Raw genomic sequence first — 16900 nt, forward strand, 5'->3', positions numbered from 1 at the left:
GTTTGGGCCGAGCTGGTTCTGTAGCCGCCTCTGCAGCATTTCCTGTCCGAGTGGGGCAATCCGGCTGACTTCCGGATCGGGAACCTGTGAATGGCAGAAGAAGCACGCTATTGAGTTGCATTTCCACTGCATGTGGGGAAATCCAAACTTCCGGGTTTCCCATGCACTACTAGGTCCCCACCCCATTTCCTGTGCATCAGAATGTTAAAATTCTCCCCAGTGCAACATTAGAGAGTGAAATCGAAGGAGACTAGTGTAGTGTTACTCATTCCGAAAAGCGAGATGTTTATATGATCCACCCACACCTAATCAGTTAACAACAGTTTTGACCCAAATCACTGACATCATCCCACACAATGTTCTAAACTGTTTTTTTATCAGAAGTCATAATGTATGACTGAATTAATAAATATTATTCTTTCTCAAAATACAGATCATTAACATTTTATATCCAATCATATTTAAAGTCCATGTGATATACTTAGAACTTTTGTGACACTAATTGGTGAGATGGGAACAGCTTCAAGTCCAGCTATTAATTCAAACACCAGAGGTAATTGATAACATATCATTAGTAACTGTATAATTGATGGGATTTAACACTGAATCTTGTGTAATTCTAAATGCACCTGATTCCAGCTAGTTCCAACGCCTGTGCTGCAGACTCTGCTCAAAATCAATTGACTAAAAGCCATTGGATATGACTTGTTGGGAATAAAAGATAAACTGCATATGGAACATTTTGCACTGTCAAAGGACTGGATCGCATCAGGTAGTCAACATTTCACTTCCCAATATATATGAGGTCCATGTATATTTTTGTTCACTATGTGAAAGACGTAACATGCATTTAAAAAAAAAATTACAACGTGCAACAAATGATACAGCAAAAGAAGTTAAGCATAATTGCAAGACTTGGGAGAACAATAAGTGATCAACCTCAAGGGTTCTTCATCTCTGGAAGATCTGAAGTTCAGCGATCTGCAAATTCATGAGAAAAGTCAAAGACAAGTGATGTTATTTGGCGTTTCAAAGCTTCTCTCTCCAATGTCCTAGTTTTCCTATCAAAACACCCAACTACATTTTAAATATTCCTACTGTTTTCTCTTTTCTACCCTGCCTCACCAGTTATTTTAAACATTTATAGTTTTTTGAGTAATGAAGTTGATGCATTGTTCTAAATTTATTTTTTATCAATTGAAAGTTCGTCGAGGCTAACTTTCCTAGTTTAATTTGAAATGGTGTTCATGGCTTAACTGTATTTATACAGAGAGACAGACTGCCTCTCCCAAAAGGGTGCCGGATTCTTTGGAATTCTCACTGGGACAAGGAGCGCCAATAATACAGCAACATGGAACCATTTATGGGGACGCTCAGAATATCTCAAATTCCTACGTGGCCAGTCGACCCCAGTTTATGTCATTTAATATTTTATATACCATAGTGAGCACCGCTTCCCCTCCATCCCTTAACCTATTTTTTTCTAGATCGTAGAGTTTGAGCTGCTTTGATCTTTCTTCATACCTTTGGTAAATCCTTCATAAAGAGAACAAAGAAAATTACAGCACAGGAACAGGCCCTTCGGCCCTCCAAGCCTACGCCGATCCAAATCCTCTATCTAAACCTGTCGCCTATTTTCTAAGGGTCTGTATCTCTTTGCTTCCTGCCCATTCATGTATCTGTCTAGATACATCTTAAAAGACGCTATCGTGCCCGCGTCTACCACCTCCGCTGGTAATGCGTTCCATGCACCCACCACCCTCTGCGTAAAGAACTTTCCACGCATATCCCCCCTAAACTTTTCCCCTTTCACTTTGAACTCGTGTCCCCTTGTAATTGAATCCCCCACTCTGGGGGAAAAAGCTTCTTGCTATCCACCCTGTCTATACCTCTCATGATTTTGTACACCTCAATCAGGTCCCCCCTCAACCTCCGTCTTTCTAATGAAAATAATCCTAATCTACTCAACCTCTCTTCATAGCTAGCGCCCTCCATACCAGGCAACATCCTGGTGAACCTCCTCTGCACCCTCTCCAAAGCATCCACATCCTTTTGGTAATGTGGCGACCAGAACTGCACACAGTATTCCAAATGTGGCTGAACCAAAGTCCTATACAACTGTAACATGACCTGCCAACTCTTGTACTCAATACCCCGTCCGATGAAGGAAAGCATACCGTATGCCTTCTTGACCACTCTATTGACCTGCATTGCCACCTTCAGGGAACAATGGACCTGAACACCCAAATCTCTCTGTACATCAATTTTCCCCAGGACTTTTCCATTTACTTTATAGTTCACTCTTGAATTGGATCTTCCAAAATGCATCACCTCGCATTTGCCCTGATTGAACTCCATCTGCCATTTCTTTGCCCAACTCTCCAGTCTATCTATATTCTGCTGTATTCTCTGACAGTCCCCTTCAGTATCTGCTACTCCACCAATCTTGGTGTTGGTGATTAATCTTATTTCCCTTCTTGGATCCTTTCGAAGCATGCAAAACTTTTTATGGAAACTCGGATTAAACAATGCAACTTGATCAGTGGATTGTAAACACTTGACAGATGTTTATTTGTGTACGGCTCTATGCAGACTTGCACCGATTCCCTGAGGGCAGGCAGTGCCATGGGCCGTGTTCTCAATGATGTCAACGAAGAACCTTGGGTAGGCTGCACAGTTGGGGCTGGATGTTATGGGCACCTTTGAAGTAGGGTCGAAGGTGGCGGGGGCGCGGAGGGCCTGTTGCTGTCCTGTCACTAAGTGATTTTGCCGGGGGCGGGATAGGCTAACGACAGCCTTCCTGTCCAGAGGCCAGTTCAGGTCTCTTCCCGCTACCGCTGGGATCTAACCAGCGGCAGAGGGTGCCTCTGCCACGTGGGGCTGGTACCTTGTAAAACGAGGGACGGTGTCCTCCTCCGTGGGCAACCTATGGCCCACGGAGGACTCCCGCTGACAAAGCCTGCAACTCTATTGACACCCCTCCCACACACACCCCCATCCCCTTGCCTGGGCCTTCCAGACTGGCCCCCGTGACCCTGCCCCTCTCACCTGAGGTCTGGGGTTCCAGCACTGGGCTTGGGTCCAAGGCCTCTACATTACCAGCAGTGGCCACTGTTCCTGGTTGCGCTGCTGATACTGCTAAGCTGCTGGGACTGTGATTGGCTGGCAGTTCTTTGAGGCGGGATCTCTGTCTTTAAAGGGACGGGGATCCCGCTGCAGGACATTGAGGCTTGAAAACAACGGAGGATCACTCCAAGGAAGCATAAAAAGGCCGAGGAGCCCCGCATCCTCCACATAACCCAGCCCTTAATGGGCTGCGACTCTACCTGCACGCTGGAGAATCGATGCAAGTCTGTGTAGACTTGCTAGAAGTGGCACATGATTAATTTCTCCCCATGAGCATTGTAACAGCACTGGAATTGATAGTCTGACAAGAATATTCATCAAGGACACCAACTTTAACTCCCTCATCAAGGAACTGGCTAGGGTTCATCGCCCAGTTTATGTCTGAATTTGGCGTGCTGAACTGTTTTCCATCAACAAGCTCAGATTATGTTAGAATTGACACTATTGTTAGCCATGAACTAACAATTGCTTATTAGCATTAGAATCATCGCAACACTTAAACATTGAGCATGCAAATAATTCGTACACAGAGTTCCTTGCCAAAGTAAATAACAGCGATTACAAAAGCAGTTCAGTAATTTGCTAATTATAAAGTTACAGTTGAAAGCATCTTAAATTGATATAATCTGGGGAGATTAATTTACGATCCAGTCCCACATTAACGTGGATGACACTTAATTGCTCTTTGATTGCTCCCACTCCAGGGCTTGAGTACAAAAATCAAGGCTATCCCTCAATCAACATCACAAAAACAGATTACCTGGTCATTATCACATTGCACTTGTGGGAGTTTGTTGTGCACATATTGGCTGCCATATTTCCTACATTACTATCGTGACCACACTTCAAAAGTACTTCATTGGCTCTAAAGAGCTTCAAGATGTCCAGTGGTCGTGGAAAGCCCTATATAAATGCCAGTCTTTGTTTTGTTGAAGCAGCCTAGCAACTTAAGTACTCAGTTGTAACAAACTGCTATGAATTCCAGCAGTTCAAGGAAAAGGCCCAATGCCATCTTCATAGGGCAGGAAGGGATAAGTAATAAATGAACGTGACATAAGAAATAGGAGCAAGCATAGACCCTACGGCCCATCAAGCCTGCTCCACCATTCAATATGATCAAGACTGATCCTCTGTCTCAACTTCACTTTCCTGCCCGCTCCCCATATCCCTGGATCCCCTGAGAGACCAAAAATCTGTCTATCCCAGCCCATGTATTCAATGATGGAGCATCCACAACCCTCTGGGGGTAGAGAATTCCCAAGATTCACAACCCTTTGAGTGAAGACATTTCTCCTCATCTCAGTCCTAAATGATCAGCCCCTTATCCTGAGACTGTGCCCCCATGCTCTAGATTCCCCAGCCAGGGGAAACAACCTCCCAGTGTCTACCCTGTCGAGTCCCTTCAGAATCTTATATGTTTCAATGAGATTACCTCTCATTCTTCTTAACTCCAGAGAGTATATACTGAATTTATTCAGCCTCACATCATAGGATGAATTTTTCATCCCAGGGACCAATCTAGTGAACCTTCCAATACATGCACATCCTTCCTTATGTATGGAGACCGTGACTGTGCACAGTACTGCATAGCAAGACCTCTCTATTCTTGTATTCCAATCCTCTTGCAATAAAAGCCAACATGCCATTTGTGTTCCTAATTGCTTGCTGTACCTGCATGCTAACGTTCTGTGTTCCTTGTATAAGTCCACTCAAGTCAGTGGAGGCAGTGGTATAGTAGTATTGTACTGGACTAATAATCCAGATCCCCAAGCTAATGCTCTGGGGACATGGGTTCGAATCCCACCACAGCAGAGGGTGAAATTTGAACTCAATTAATTTAAAAAATCTGGAATTAAAAGCTTGTCTAATGGACGCCATAAAACCATTGTCGATTGTTGTAAAAACCCATCTGGTTCACTAATGTCCTTCAAGGAAGGAAATCTGCCATCCTCACCTGGTCTGGCCTACATGTGACTCCAGACCCACAGCAATGTGGTTGACTCTTAAATGCCCTCTGAAATGGCCTAGCAAGCCACTAAGTTCAATGGCAATTCGGGATGGGCAACAAATGCTGGCCTTGCCAGTGACGCCCACATCCCATGAATGAATTTTTTAAAAGTCCCTCTGAGTATCAACATTTACAAGTTTCATAACTATTTTAAAAAAAAATCTGCTTTCCTATTCTTACTACCAAAGTGGATAACCTCACACTTCCTCACATTATACTCCATCTGCTACCATGTTGCCCATTAACTTAACCTATCTATATCTCGTTGCAGTCTCTTTGTGTCCTCTTCACAGCTTACAGTCCCACCTGGATTTGTATTGTTGTGATCCTGTATTTTTTGGGGGGGAAGAATGTAGTGTGCCTTTAAGGCTGGAAAAAGAGCAGTACTGCTTTAAGACAGCAAGCTCTAAGGACTGAGTCAAAGAATGCATTCTTGTTGACTTGGATACAGCTATTCAGAGACTGTGCTTCAAAGGCTGCATGCTCGTTGTCTTGGATACAGCCACTCGGACTGAACAGCGAGAGATACATTTGTTACAATTTAATTTTGAACAGGCTTATAGGGTAAACAGACTGTTCTGAAGAGGATACAGACAGACAGTTGTGAGTTAGCACCTGAAAGAAGAGCTCTCAGCCCATTTAAACTGAAGGAAGAGAATTTAGTCTATTATTCTCGCTCAAAATTCTAAAAATGTCAAGGCAAAACAGAGATCTCTGATAATTTAAACTGAAGGAAGGGAAGTTAGACTGTGACAATCTTTTATCCCTCAAAAATTCTAAAGCCAGATTGATTCTATTGGAAGTGGTTGTGAGTTGTTGTTCTACTGTGGTCATCGCTGGAAGAAAGAGGAGTTTGAAGCTTCGGGTGTTGGACTGTTTTCCTTTCTTCATCAGACCCTGAAAAATTGCACGTGAACTTGAATCAGAGGATTGTTCGTCGGGAAGAGTAAATTTGCAAGGACTCTAATTTTTTCTATTTTAAATGTTGTTTAAATCTTCATAGCGTTTAAGAATTTAGTTTTTCTAATTAAACAATTAATTTGTTGATTTAAAGTCACCTGGTTTAGTTAGCCTCATTCGGGGATTAACAGATGGTACAATTTGGCTGGATCTTTCTTTAATTTGAAAAGTTTAAAATGATAGGTGATCTGTGGAGGGACAGGATTGAATTAACAATACGTTTCTCCCACCACAATCGGAATCGTATATTTTGATTGGAGGCTTTGACTGGAGCGGTCGGTCGTAACAGAATCATCAGCAAACTTAGAGACATTACTCTCTGTCTCTTTGTCTAAGTCATTAATATAGATTAAAAATAGCTGAGGCCCCAGCACTGATATGGTACTCCACTAGTTACAGCCTGCCAGCTTGAAAATGCCCCATTTATCCTCACGCTTTGCTTCCTGCCCATTGGCCAATCCTCTATCTATGCTGATATATTACCTCCAACTCCATGAGCCCTTATCTTGTATAGTCACCTCTTATGTGTCACCTTATCAAATACCTTTTGAAAATCCAGGTATACTACAGCTACTGATTCCCCTTTATCTACCTTTCTAATGGCAGCCACATCCTAAGAATGAACAGGAATATGAAAACTATTCTATTCAATAACATTGTCTTTTCTTGCCTTGGTGAACACAAACACAACATAAAATTAATATTTGGCTCTGGGTAAAGGAGAAATGAAAAAAATCAAGAAAAAAAAGTGTTGTAATTAATTATATCTCCAGGTCACAGTTGATCTATTTTGGTTCTGTTAATGTACATCTGCAGGGACATTGCATGTAATGGGATTAGGTATAATGGTTTGAACTTAACATTAGAGAAAACAAAATCTATTTAAAGCTTTTAATCTTTTATTCCATGCAAAAATAAATAACCAGCTCATAATGTAAACTAAAGTTGTTAATAGAAGTTACGCTCAATTCTAAATTAATTTTACGAAGACGTTTAAAATACTAAAAGATCATGGATTTGTTTTGCAAAGTGAAAGTTGTGTTGAACTTTTCTCTATACTTACTGTATTTCCTTTCCCCCACTCTGCATCGTTTTACTTTTTAGGTTTTTAAACAGTTCTTCCTACACTTCTTTAGTCCTGCTAGAATGGCAGCCCAATTTAGGCTATTGATGACTGACCAATTTTTAATCTGACTCCTGAATAGTTTCTGCCAGAAAGTGAAATTTTATGGAATAGGCCTGATTTCCAGCATTCAGGTGTGATTGCCATTTCTGTGGCATTGTAGTTGGGTAATCAGTTGAAATGATACTCAGGGCTGATGCTTAGATTTCTGAAACTTCTGATTGTGGTCCTTTTATCCCATTGCTACAGAAGCCAGGCCACCAAGAGTTTGCTGAATTAAAAATTTCTGATATCTAGTTAACTGGAAAATTTGCGGAAAATTGGGCAAGGTCATAAACCTGGAATAAATTGCAAAGAAGATAATCCATTGCTTTTAACCCACTATTAACACAGCAACCATGAAAGAAAAAACACAGATGGTGTTTTAGAAGTGATATATACTAACTCCCATATTACACCCTAGCTTACCAATCATTTCATAGATTCCTTTACTGACTGATGAGGTCCTTTCCAACAACCCACTTCTTCATTTTTACTACCATTCAACTTAATAATGGAAGGATTATCATATAGAATACACAGCATAGTGGATTTTTTCCCCCACATGAAATACATGCATTTTGTAGAACAATGACAAAAAAAGCTCAACTGGCGGTTAACAAAATCTTTTTTAACTGAAACTTGGGGACCGAGAAATTCAATGATGCTATGCCTGTTTCTTGGGTGCTAAACTGGCGCCTAAAGTTCTGATTATAGCTGGCAGAAAGCACGTGCTCATTACGAGCTGGAAGCTTTGCAAATGCAAAAAGGCCTGTTTGAGGCTCCCTGTGCAAAGCTGCCTTGCCCAGAATGCAGCTGGCACTGAGTTAGTGAACTACAGTGATGTTCTGACTATAGAAATGTCACCAGGTTGGTGTAAGATAACGTGAATCTGGCGGGTTTTTTTGTTGCAAGTTTACACCTGGGGTCGAGAAGGAATTTTAAAGCTTTCCATAAGACATTTTATCTCCAATTTATTTGCTTCTCGCACAGCATACAATAAATTAGGGCTGAAATCCACAGCAGTACAAATTTATACCTTTGAAGGCACATGGTAAAGGGAGCAATTAATCCTGCTCATCTACAGCTATGTTTTTAACCCTCAATAAATATTCAGATAATGTGCAATGGAAAGTTTCAGATAATTTCATGAGGAATGAAAGCAATGCTCAAAGCAGTTTGTGTTCATTGGATAAAGCTGGGTGGTGTGCACAACAAAGCCAAGAATAGAAAGGCTCACTGGTCAAGTAGGAGATTTTCACCTGTAGTCTATAAATTATGCAAATTAACATTTTGCTGGAAAACATCCCTAAAAGATTTCAGTTTCATTCCTCTGGTCTATGATCAATCATTTAACATCTTTCCCACGAACAGCTCTTTTATATTTTAATATTTAAGGGAGTATCATGATCCTCATTTTTTAATCTTACAAAATGAAGGGTTAAATTTCAAACCTTCTCAAGGCTGCACTCTGATTTCTCGAGTGTAGAGACGACAAGAAAAAATTGTTTGGTGACCCGCCTCTTGTAGAATGTTTCAAGGCTGCTCATATTGTAATGAAAATTTGCTGCTAATGTTGAAGCAGAAATGTATTACTGGTTGTATCCAGCTGCTCACATTGAAGAAAAGAAAACCAAGATGGACTAGGATTAAATTCTTGAAAAGCATAAATAATACCGAAATGATACCATGAACAATGAAAGCAAAGCTAAAGCTTTGTTTCTGTCCCTACAGATGCTACCGTCCGGCTGAATATTCCCGACATTTTCTGTTTTCATTTCTGATTTCCAGCATCGGTATTTTCCTTCAAGCATGGCAGTAGCTGTAAGCAAGTAGATTCATTTAAAATAAAATAGAGCTCATAGCATAAAGGAGCAGAAAAGTAAATAGTTTGAGAAAAAATAGATCATAAGGTACCTTGTTCTATAAATATAATCATGTGGAACAAACATCCATCAACAGCAGAATGGCAGTTAATTATTCCTTTCAGAAAAGTTAGATAACTATAGGTGAAGAATAGAATTTAAGGCTATAAGAACAAGTATTGAGATAAATGACCAGATACCCTGTGGATACTTTAGTTCCACTACTCCTAGGGGCAGGAAAATGACAATGTGGAATACAAGTGGGTTGGGTTAAACTATGACAGTTATGATGTTAAAATGATATCTTGAAGCTGTTACTAAAACGCCATTGGGGTTTAGAACAATATTTCCTGGATATTTACCTCCTTAAGGAGATTAAGTAATTTGGAAAGGACGTGAGCTTAATAATTGTACAAGACCTGTCAGACATAGCAATCTTGATGGTCATTTTTTTCTTATTCGATATCTTTGTATTTATAATTCAGTTGGTCCATACAAGCTCTGCAGTTTAAAGTCAAGGTAAAGCAGACTGTTCATTCCAAATATTTTGCTTCATTTCTGATAGGTACAGAAGATTTGATTGATCTGAGGGCTGAAAAAACATTTATGTTAAAATTGTTAGATTTTATTCTATCAAAAGTAGAGCAACTGAAACCGAGATGGTTCATTCCTTTATATTTCTGATTGTTGTGTTTGTTGTCCTATGTTTCAATTTCTTGATGCTAGATTTATAGGTACAAATTTTTCATATAATTAGTGTACTGGAATATTATAATGCAACTGTTTATTTCTTTTAATTGTTTTATGTTCATTAAGGTGTGAAATATTAGGGTTGGGGAATGGAAATCTACATGTCGGGTGTCTGCTTATTGACATGAAGCACTCACAGGTCAAGTACAGCACAGCCAGATACAGAGTAAAGCTCCCTTTACTCTGCCGTAATGACATACTTCAGCTGCAATGTGCTACTGCACCTATGACATTTTTTTTCATTTCCCAACACCAGCAATCTCATGGTCTCTCAGTGTGAGATTGCCAAGTAATCTGAATTAAAGGGAAATCTGGGCTGTAGGCCTATGTACTGAGATTGTCAAAACCCAATTTTGCGTAGGATTGTTATAGCCAACAGACAATCTGAATTGAATTTGAACCCTGGTTCCTGAGTTGAAAGGCAGTGCTAAACCCTTTAAACCATCCAGTTTACTGATTCATTGCCCTATAATACTTTTACAATCTGTCTAATGTGGGCAGAGAAGCTAACACTCTCAAATTTATTTGCAGTTTGGAAGAACAGAAGTAATAGACAACACCTTAAACCCAGACTTTGTACGGAAGTTCATCCTAGATTATTTCTTTGAAGAGCGGCAAAATCTTCGATTTGATTTGTAAGTTTGTCCTTCACTGCCGTTAGATATCTTTCTCGAGCTGTTAAGATGCATGTAGTATGGGGGAAGTAGTGAATGGGAAATCAAAGCAGGAATTATCATTCAAATATTTGTATTCGCCTTGTACAACCCTGTATTTTGGGTTCAGTAAATTGGGTCCATTGAATTCAGTTCATCTCTCCAAAAATATAGTTAATATTTCTGTAATGCAGCATGATTCAAATTTTAGTTTTTTTCAAACACTGGGTCATTTTCCATTAACAGGCACTCGAAGCAAACTATAACCATCAAACTGCAGCTTTCATGTTTCTCTCCAAGGTGGAATGGATTTAAATTGATTTCTATTTGATATGCAATCATCATAAAAATCAAGTACATTGAGCAAGTCGCAAAGAAAATTCAGTGTGGCCTCTTGTTCACCATCCATAGAGTGAAAGAACAATGATGCTGGGAACTGGAGGTAGGCAGGTTCTGAAGATCTAAATAGAAAATAACGAGATGAAAAGGACCAAAAATACAAAAGGCAGAGAAAAGCCAAGAAAAAGAAAGGAAAGAGAGAAGCAATGAAAGAAAAGCAATGCAAGTCGGGGCCACATTTTTATTGCCAGCTTATGTCATTGTGAGGCTGAGGAAGACAGGGCTTCATGTGTGCTCCTTAAAACATGTGCCAAGTGCTGCTCAGTTGATTCTCCTATCAATATCACCCAACTCTTGTACTTTGGCCTTTCTGTGGAAAAGTATTTTGCCTCTTCCCAGTGTATCCACTAGTTGACATAGATTTTATCTGACTACATTTCCCTCCATTTATTAAAATGAATCACAAAGCAGTTATCCTTGCTTTATACTCATGCTGGCTGTTCTTCTTTGCTAACATTAGCGAATGGAAGAAATATTACTAATTGGTAAATTATAAGCCTGAATTTGAATTCTACTATTTTGTAGCTTATTGCATTGGATCAATAGGTTTCAGTCCCTCTTTTCCTACCTTTCTGCTATTAAACCCTTTTCTTTCAGCCATGATAAAGACTGCCAATATACGAAATAAATGCCAGTGAGATTAATGAGTAAGGAGCCAACCTCAACAATCCATGAAATAATATTCAGGTTTCAGGAAGTGGAGTGACTTGTATGTTCTTAAATCAAGTTTATTGGTCTTGTATAGCTCAGCAGTACACTGAACATGAGGCCTAAAGAGGAATGAAAGGGTAAAAAATGTGTAAAAAAAAAATACATCAAGCATGAAAGGATTTTTTGCTGTCAATTACTTGTTCAGTAATGCTAAATCCGTTCACTCAGGTACAGAGCATAATATATTGTCTGTTACGACCAGGTGTGAAAGGTGTCTAGGGGTCTTTTACTCTCTTTACCTGGTCTTATTGTAACAGGGTTTAATTTTAAACACACTGTGTTTTGAGCTCCCCTTTTGGTGAATCCTTGTTCGCCACTTTCCAATTATAAGACAGCGGGAAACAGCGAGAGCGGAGCCGGAGCACAAAGAGACCGGGAGAGAGAGCGAGAGTTCACTCAGCGAGCGGGAAACAGCGAGAGCGGAGCCAGAGCACTAAAGAGACCAGGAGAGAGAGAGAGAGAGTTCACTCAGACAGCGCCGGAGGTTTGAAAAATAGTCAACAGTGACATAACAGGAAAACTCAAAGGTGATTGGTTGGTGAGTAACTGCTGTTAGGGAATAACTCTAAATAGCTGGGTTCATAACTAAAGTAAAGGGAAAGGTCTACAGTTTTTTTTTAATATAATAGGTAGTGGTTTTTTTCGGGGGGGAATCAAGGTTCCTAGTGTAAATAAACTAATTTTTGGGTAATATAAGGGAGTAAAAACAGTGGAAAAAAACAGTGACATCACAGGAAAACCGTAAGTTCATTGGTTCGTAAGTAACTGCTAATTTGAATTACCTATTCTCAGTTGATTTCAGATTAAAATTGAATAGGAGAAATATTTTACAGATTAAAAACTAAAGACCAGTGGGGAAATTAAAATCTAATTAAACAAAATAGAGATGCAGGGCCAGGCGATGTGTTGTACCTGCATGATGTGGGAGCTGGTGGACCCCATTGTGGTTCCTGATGAACACATCTGTAGCAAATGTTGGCTGCTCGAGGAACTCCGGCTCAGAGTTGATGAGCTAAAGTCTGAGCTTCGGACACTGCGACACATCAGGGCAGGGGAGAGTTACCTGGATGCTGTGTTTCAGGGGACAGTCACACCCCTTGGATTAACTACCTTGAAATGGCCAGTGGTCAGGGACAGGAGGGTGTGACTATGAGTGAGGCAGGTAGAGGGATCCAGGAAGTAGTGTTGCAGGAGCCTCAGCCATTGTCCTTGTCCGACAGGTTCGAGATTCTTGCTCCCTGTGTGGACGAGAGCAGGGACTGTAGGGAGGATGAGCAAACTGGACACAGCACGGTGGTACAGGGAGCCATTCAAGTGGGGGAAGAAAAGAGAAATGTTGTCGTAATCAGGGATAGTATAGTTAGGGGCACAGACACTGTTCGCTGTGGCCAGGATCGAGAGTCCCGAAGGCTGTGTTGCCTACCTGGTGCCAGGGTTCAGGATATCTCATCTGGGCTGCAGAGGAACCTGGAGTGGGAGGGGAAAGATTCAGTTGTCGTGCTCCAGGTAGGTAACAACAATATAGGTAGAACAAGGTTAGAGGTTCTGCTGAGGGAATATGAGCAGCTAGGGGCTAAATTAAAAAGCAGAACCATTGGGTAATAATCTCCGGATTACTACCTGAGCCATGAGCAAATTGGCAAACGGTCAATAAGATCAAAGAGGTTAATGCGTGGCTCAAAGATAGGTGTGGGAGAAATGGGTTTGAATTCGTGGGACATTGGCACCAGTACTGGGGAAGGAGGGAGCTGTTCCGATGGGACGGGCTCCACCTGAATCATGCTGGGACCAGAGTCCTGGCGAATTGCTTAACCAGGGCTGTAGATAGGGCTTTAAACTAAATAGTGGGGGGGAGGGTTCAGTTGCATGGAAAAACAGGAAGTTAAAGGAGAAGGTAGGAGTGCAGGTTAGTGGTGAGGCTGATTGTTAGCAAACTGCAAGAAGTATACTGGTTAAACCAGAAGAGAGAAATAATAAACGGGCGAATAAAGCATCCGTGCTGAGGGACAGGTTAGGGGGTATAGCTCAAATAAGAGTTCTATATACAAATGCATGGAGTGTAAGGAATAAACTAGATGAGCTGCAGGCGCAAATTCAAATGGAAGATTATGATGTGGTGGCCATTGCGGAGACGTGGCTGCAGAATGGTCGGGACTGGGAACTAAATATACCTGGTTATAAAGTTTACAGGAGGGACGAGGAAAATGGCAGAGGGGGTGGAGTAGCCTTACTGATTAGAAATAATATTACCTCATTGATGAGGGAGGATATAATGAGGGGAAAGCATCCAGTGGAGACCTTATGAGTGGAATTGAGGAACAGAAAAGGATCTAAAACTTTAATAGCTGTTGTGTATAGACCCCCTGGTAGCAGTTCTGAGGTGTTAGATTGTATAAATGTACAAATTAGGCAAGTGTGTAACAAAGTGTCACTATTTTTGTCTTTTAAAAGGGGCGGCGCAGTGGGCAGCACCGCAGCCTCACCAGCTCCAGGGACCCGGATTCAATTCTGGGTACTGCCTGTGCGGAGTTTGCAAGTTCTCCCTGTGACTGCGTGGGTTTTCGCCGGGTGCTCCAGTTTCCTCCCACAGCCAAAGACTTGCAGGTGATAGGTAAATTGGCTGTTATAAATTGCCCCTAGTGTAGGTAGGTGGTAGGAATATGGGATTACTGTAGGGTTAGTATAAATGGGTGGTTGTTGGTCGGCCCAGACTCGGTGGGCCGAACGGCCTGTTTCAGTGCTGTATCTCTGAATAAAATAAAAAGGCAGAGTAGTATTAATGGGGGATTTTAACTTGCACATAAATTAGGAGAGGCAGACTAGCACCTGTCAGAAAGGTGGTGAATTTCTGGAATGTGTCCGGGATAGTTTCCTACAGCAATATGTCCTAGATGTAACAAGGGGACAGGCAATATTAGATTTAGTTATGAGTAATGAGCCAAATTTAATTAGTAGCCTAACTGTGCACGAACATTTATCAACTAGTGATCACAACATGATCGAATTCAAGGTAGCATTTGAAAGTGAAAAGCACGAATCAGCTACTAGAATTTTAGACTTGGGTAAGGCTGACTTTACCGGGATGAGACAGAGACTGTCCACGGTAAACTGGGTAGATCTGTTAATGGGTCAAACGACTGCAGAACAGTGGAGAATATTTAAAGAAACATTTAACGAAATACAGAGCGAGTATATACCCCTGAGGGGAAAAAGCTCCACTTCACAGAAAAAACAGCCATGGACAACCAAAGAGATTAGGGATAGCATAAAACAAAAAGAAAGCGCTTACAAAAATGCAAAACACAGCACAAATCCGGCCGAATGGGATCGATGCAAAGACCAGCAAAGGGTGACAAAGCAGCTTATTAGAGCGACTAAAAGAGAATATGAAAGGAAACTTGCAAGGGACATCAAAATCAAAAAGAAGAAATTTTATAGTTACATAAAGGGAAAACGGCTGGTCAAGAGCAATGTAGGCCCACGAAAAGCTGAAAATGGAGATACTGTCATTGATAATGGGGAAATGGCAGACATGTTGAACAATTACTTTGCCTCAGTATTTACAGTTGAAAAGGAGGATAACTTGCCGGAAGTCCCGAAAAAATTAATAGCCGATAGGGGACAGGGACTTAATACAATTAACGCAAGTAAAACATCAGTAACGAGGAAATTAATGGAACTAAAGAGTGAGAAATCCCCAGGACCTGATGGTTTCCATCCGAGGGTGTTAAAGGAAGTAGGGGAGCACATTGTAGATGCCCTAACTATAGTCTTTCAGAGTTCCCTAGATTCAGGAGTGGTCCCTCTGGATTGGAAAGTTGCACGTCACTCCACTTTTTAAGAAGGGTGAAAGGGGAACCAAGAAAATTACAGACCAGTTAGCCTGACATCTGTGGTGGGCAAGTTGCTGGAGTCTATAATCAAGGATAGGGTGACTGAACATCTAGAAAAAATTCAGTTAATCAGGGGTAGCCAGCATGGATTCATGACGGGAAGGTCATGCCTGATAAATCTCATTGAATTTTTTGAAGAGGTGACTAAGGTAGTGGACAGGGGAATGTCTATGGATGTTATTTATATGGACTTCCAGAAGGCATTTGATAAAGTCCCACATAAGAGACTGTTAACTAAGGTAAAAGCCCATGGAGCTGAGGGCAGATTATTGACATGGTTAGGAAGTTGGTTGAGTGGTAGACGACAGAGAGTGGGGATAATGGGTAAGTACTCCGATTGGCAGGATGCGACTAGTGGTGTCCCACAGGGATCTGTGTTGGGGTCTCAATTATTCACATTATTCATTAACAGCTTGGATGATGGCATAGTAAGTCATATATCCAAATTTGCTGATGATACAAAGTTAGGCGGCATTGTAGACCGTCTAGATGATAGCATGAAATTGCAAAGAGATATTGACAGACTCGGTGAGTGGGCAAAACTGTGGCAGATGGATTTCAATGTGGGTAAGTGTGAGATTATCCATTTGAGACCAAAAAAGGATGGAGCAGGGTACTTTCTAAATCGGAAGAGGTTAAGTACAGTGGCTGTCCAAAAAGACTTGCAGGTTCAGGTGCATAGATCTTTAAAATGCCATGAGCAAGTGCAGAAAATAATCAAAAAGGCTAATGGAATGCTAGCCTTTATATCTAGAGGATTGGAGTATAAAGACACAGAGGTTATGCTGCAGCTTTACAAAACCCTGGTTAGACCCCATTTGGAGTACTGTGAGCAGTTCTGGGCACCAGGAAGGATATCTTGGCCTTGGAGGGAGTGCAACGTAGGTTTACAAGAATGATACCTGGTCTACAGGGGTTAAGTTACCAGGAGAGATTACACAAATTAGGCATGTTTTCGCTAGAATGTAGAAGGTCAAGGGGTGATCTGATTGAAGTCTTCAAGATATTAACAGGAAAAGACAGGCTGGATAAAGATAAACTATTTCCACTGGTTGGAGTTTCTAAGACTAGGGGGCATAGTCTAAAAATTAGGACCAGACCATTCAGGAGAGATGTTAGGAAGCACTTCTTCACGCCAAGGTTGGTAGAGGTTTGGAACTCTCTCCCACAAACAGCAGTTGCAGCTAGAACAGTTGTTAATTTTAAATCCGAGATAGATTTTTGTTAAGCAAAGATATTAAGGGATATGGGCCAAAGGCAGGTATATGGAGTTAGGCCGCGGATCAGCCATGATCTCATTGCATGGCAGGACAGGCTCGAGGGGCTAATTGGCCCACTCCTGTTCCTATCTTCCTATGTTCCTATAAGGCAAA

The 16900-nt window shown here is 41.2% G+C and overlaps 1 protein-coding gene across 6 annotated transcripts in view; it reads left to right on the forward strand.

Moving 5' to 3' along the window:
- Window positions 1-16900, forward strand: part of LOC137383870 (copine-8-like) — a 699632-nt gene that overhangs the window by 133194 nt on the left and 549538 nt on the right. For all 6 annotated transcript variants that reach the window (XM_068057206.1, XM_068057208.1, XM_068057209.1 and 3 more), the window contains exon 5: window positions 10403-10506. In XM_068057206.1, the coding sequence (XP_067913307.1) occupies window positions 10403-10506 (104 nt within the window). The remainder of the gene's footprint in view (window positions 1-10402; window positions 10507-16900) is intronic.

Source organism: Heterodontus francisci, chromosome 25, assembly GCF_036365525.1.
Source record: "Heterodontus francisci isolate sHetFra1 chromosome 25, sHetFra1.hap1, whole genome shotgun sequence".
NCBI lineage: Eukaryota > Metazoa > Chordata > Chondrichthyes > Heterodontiformes > Heterodontidae > Heterodontus > Heterodontus francisci.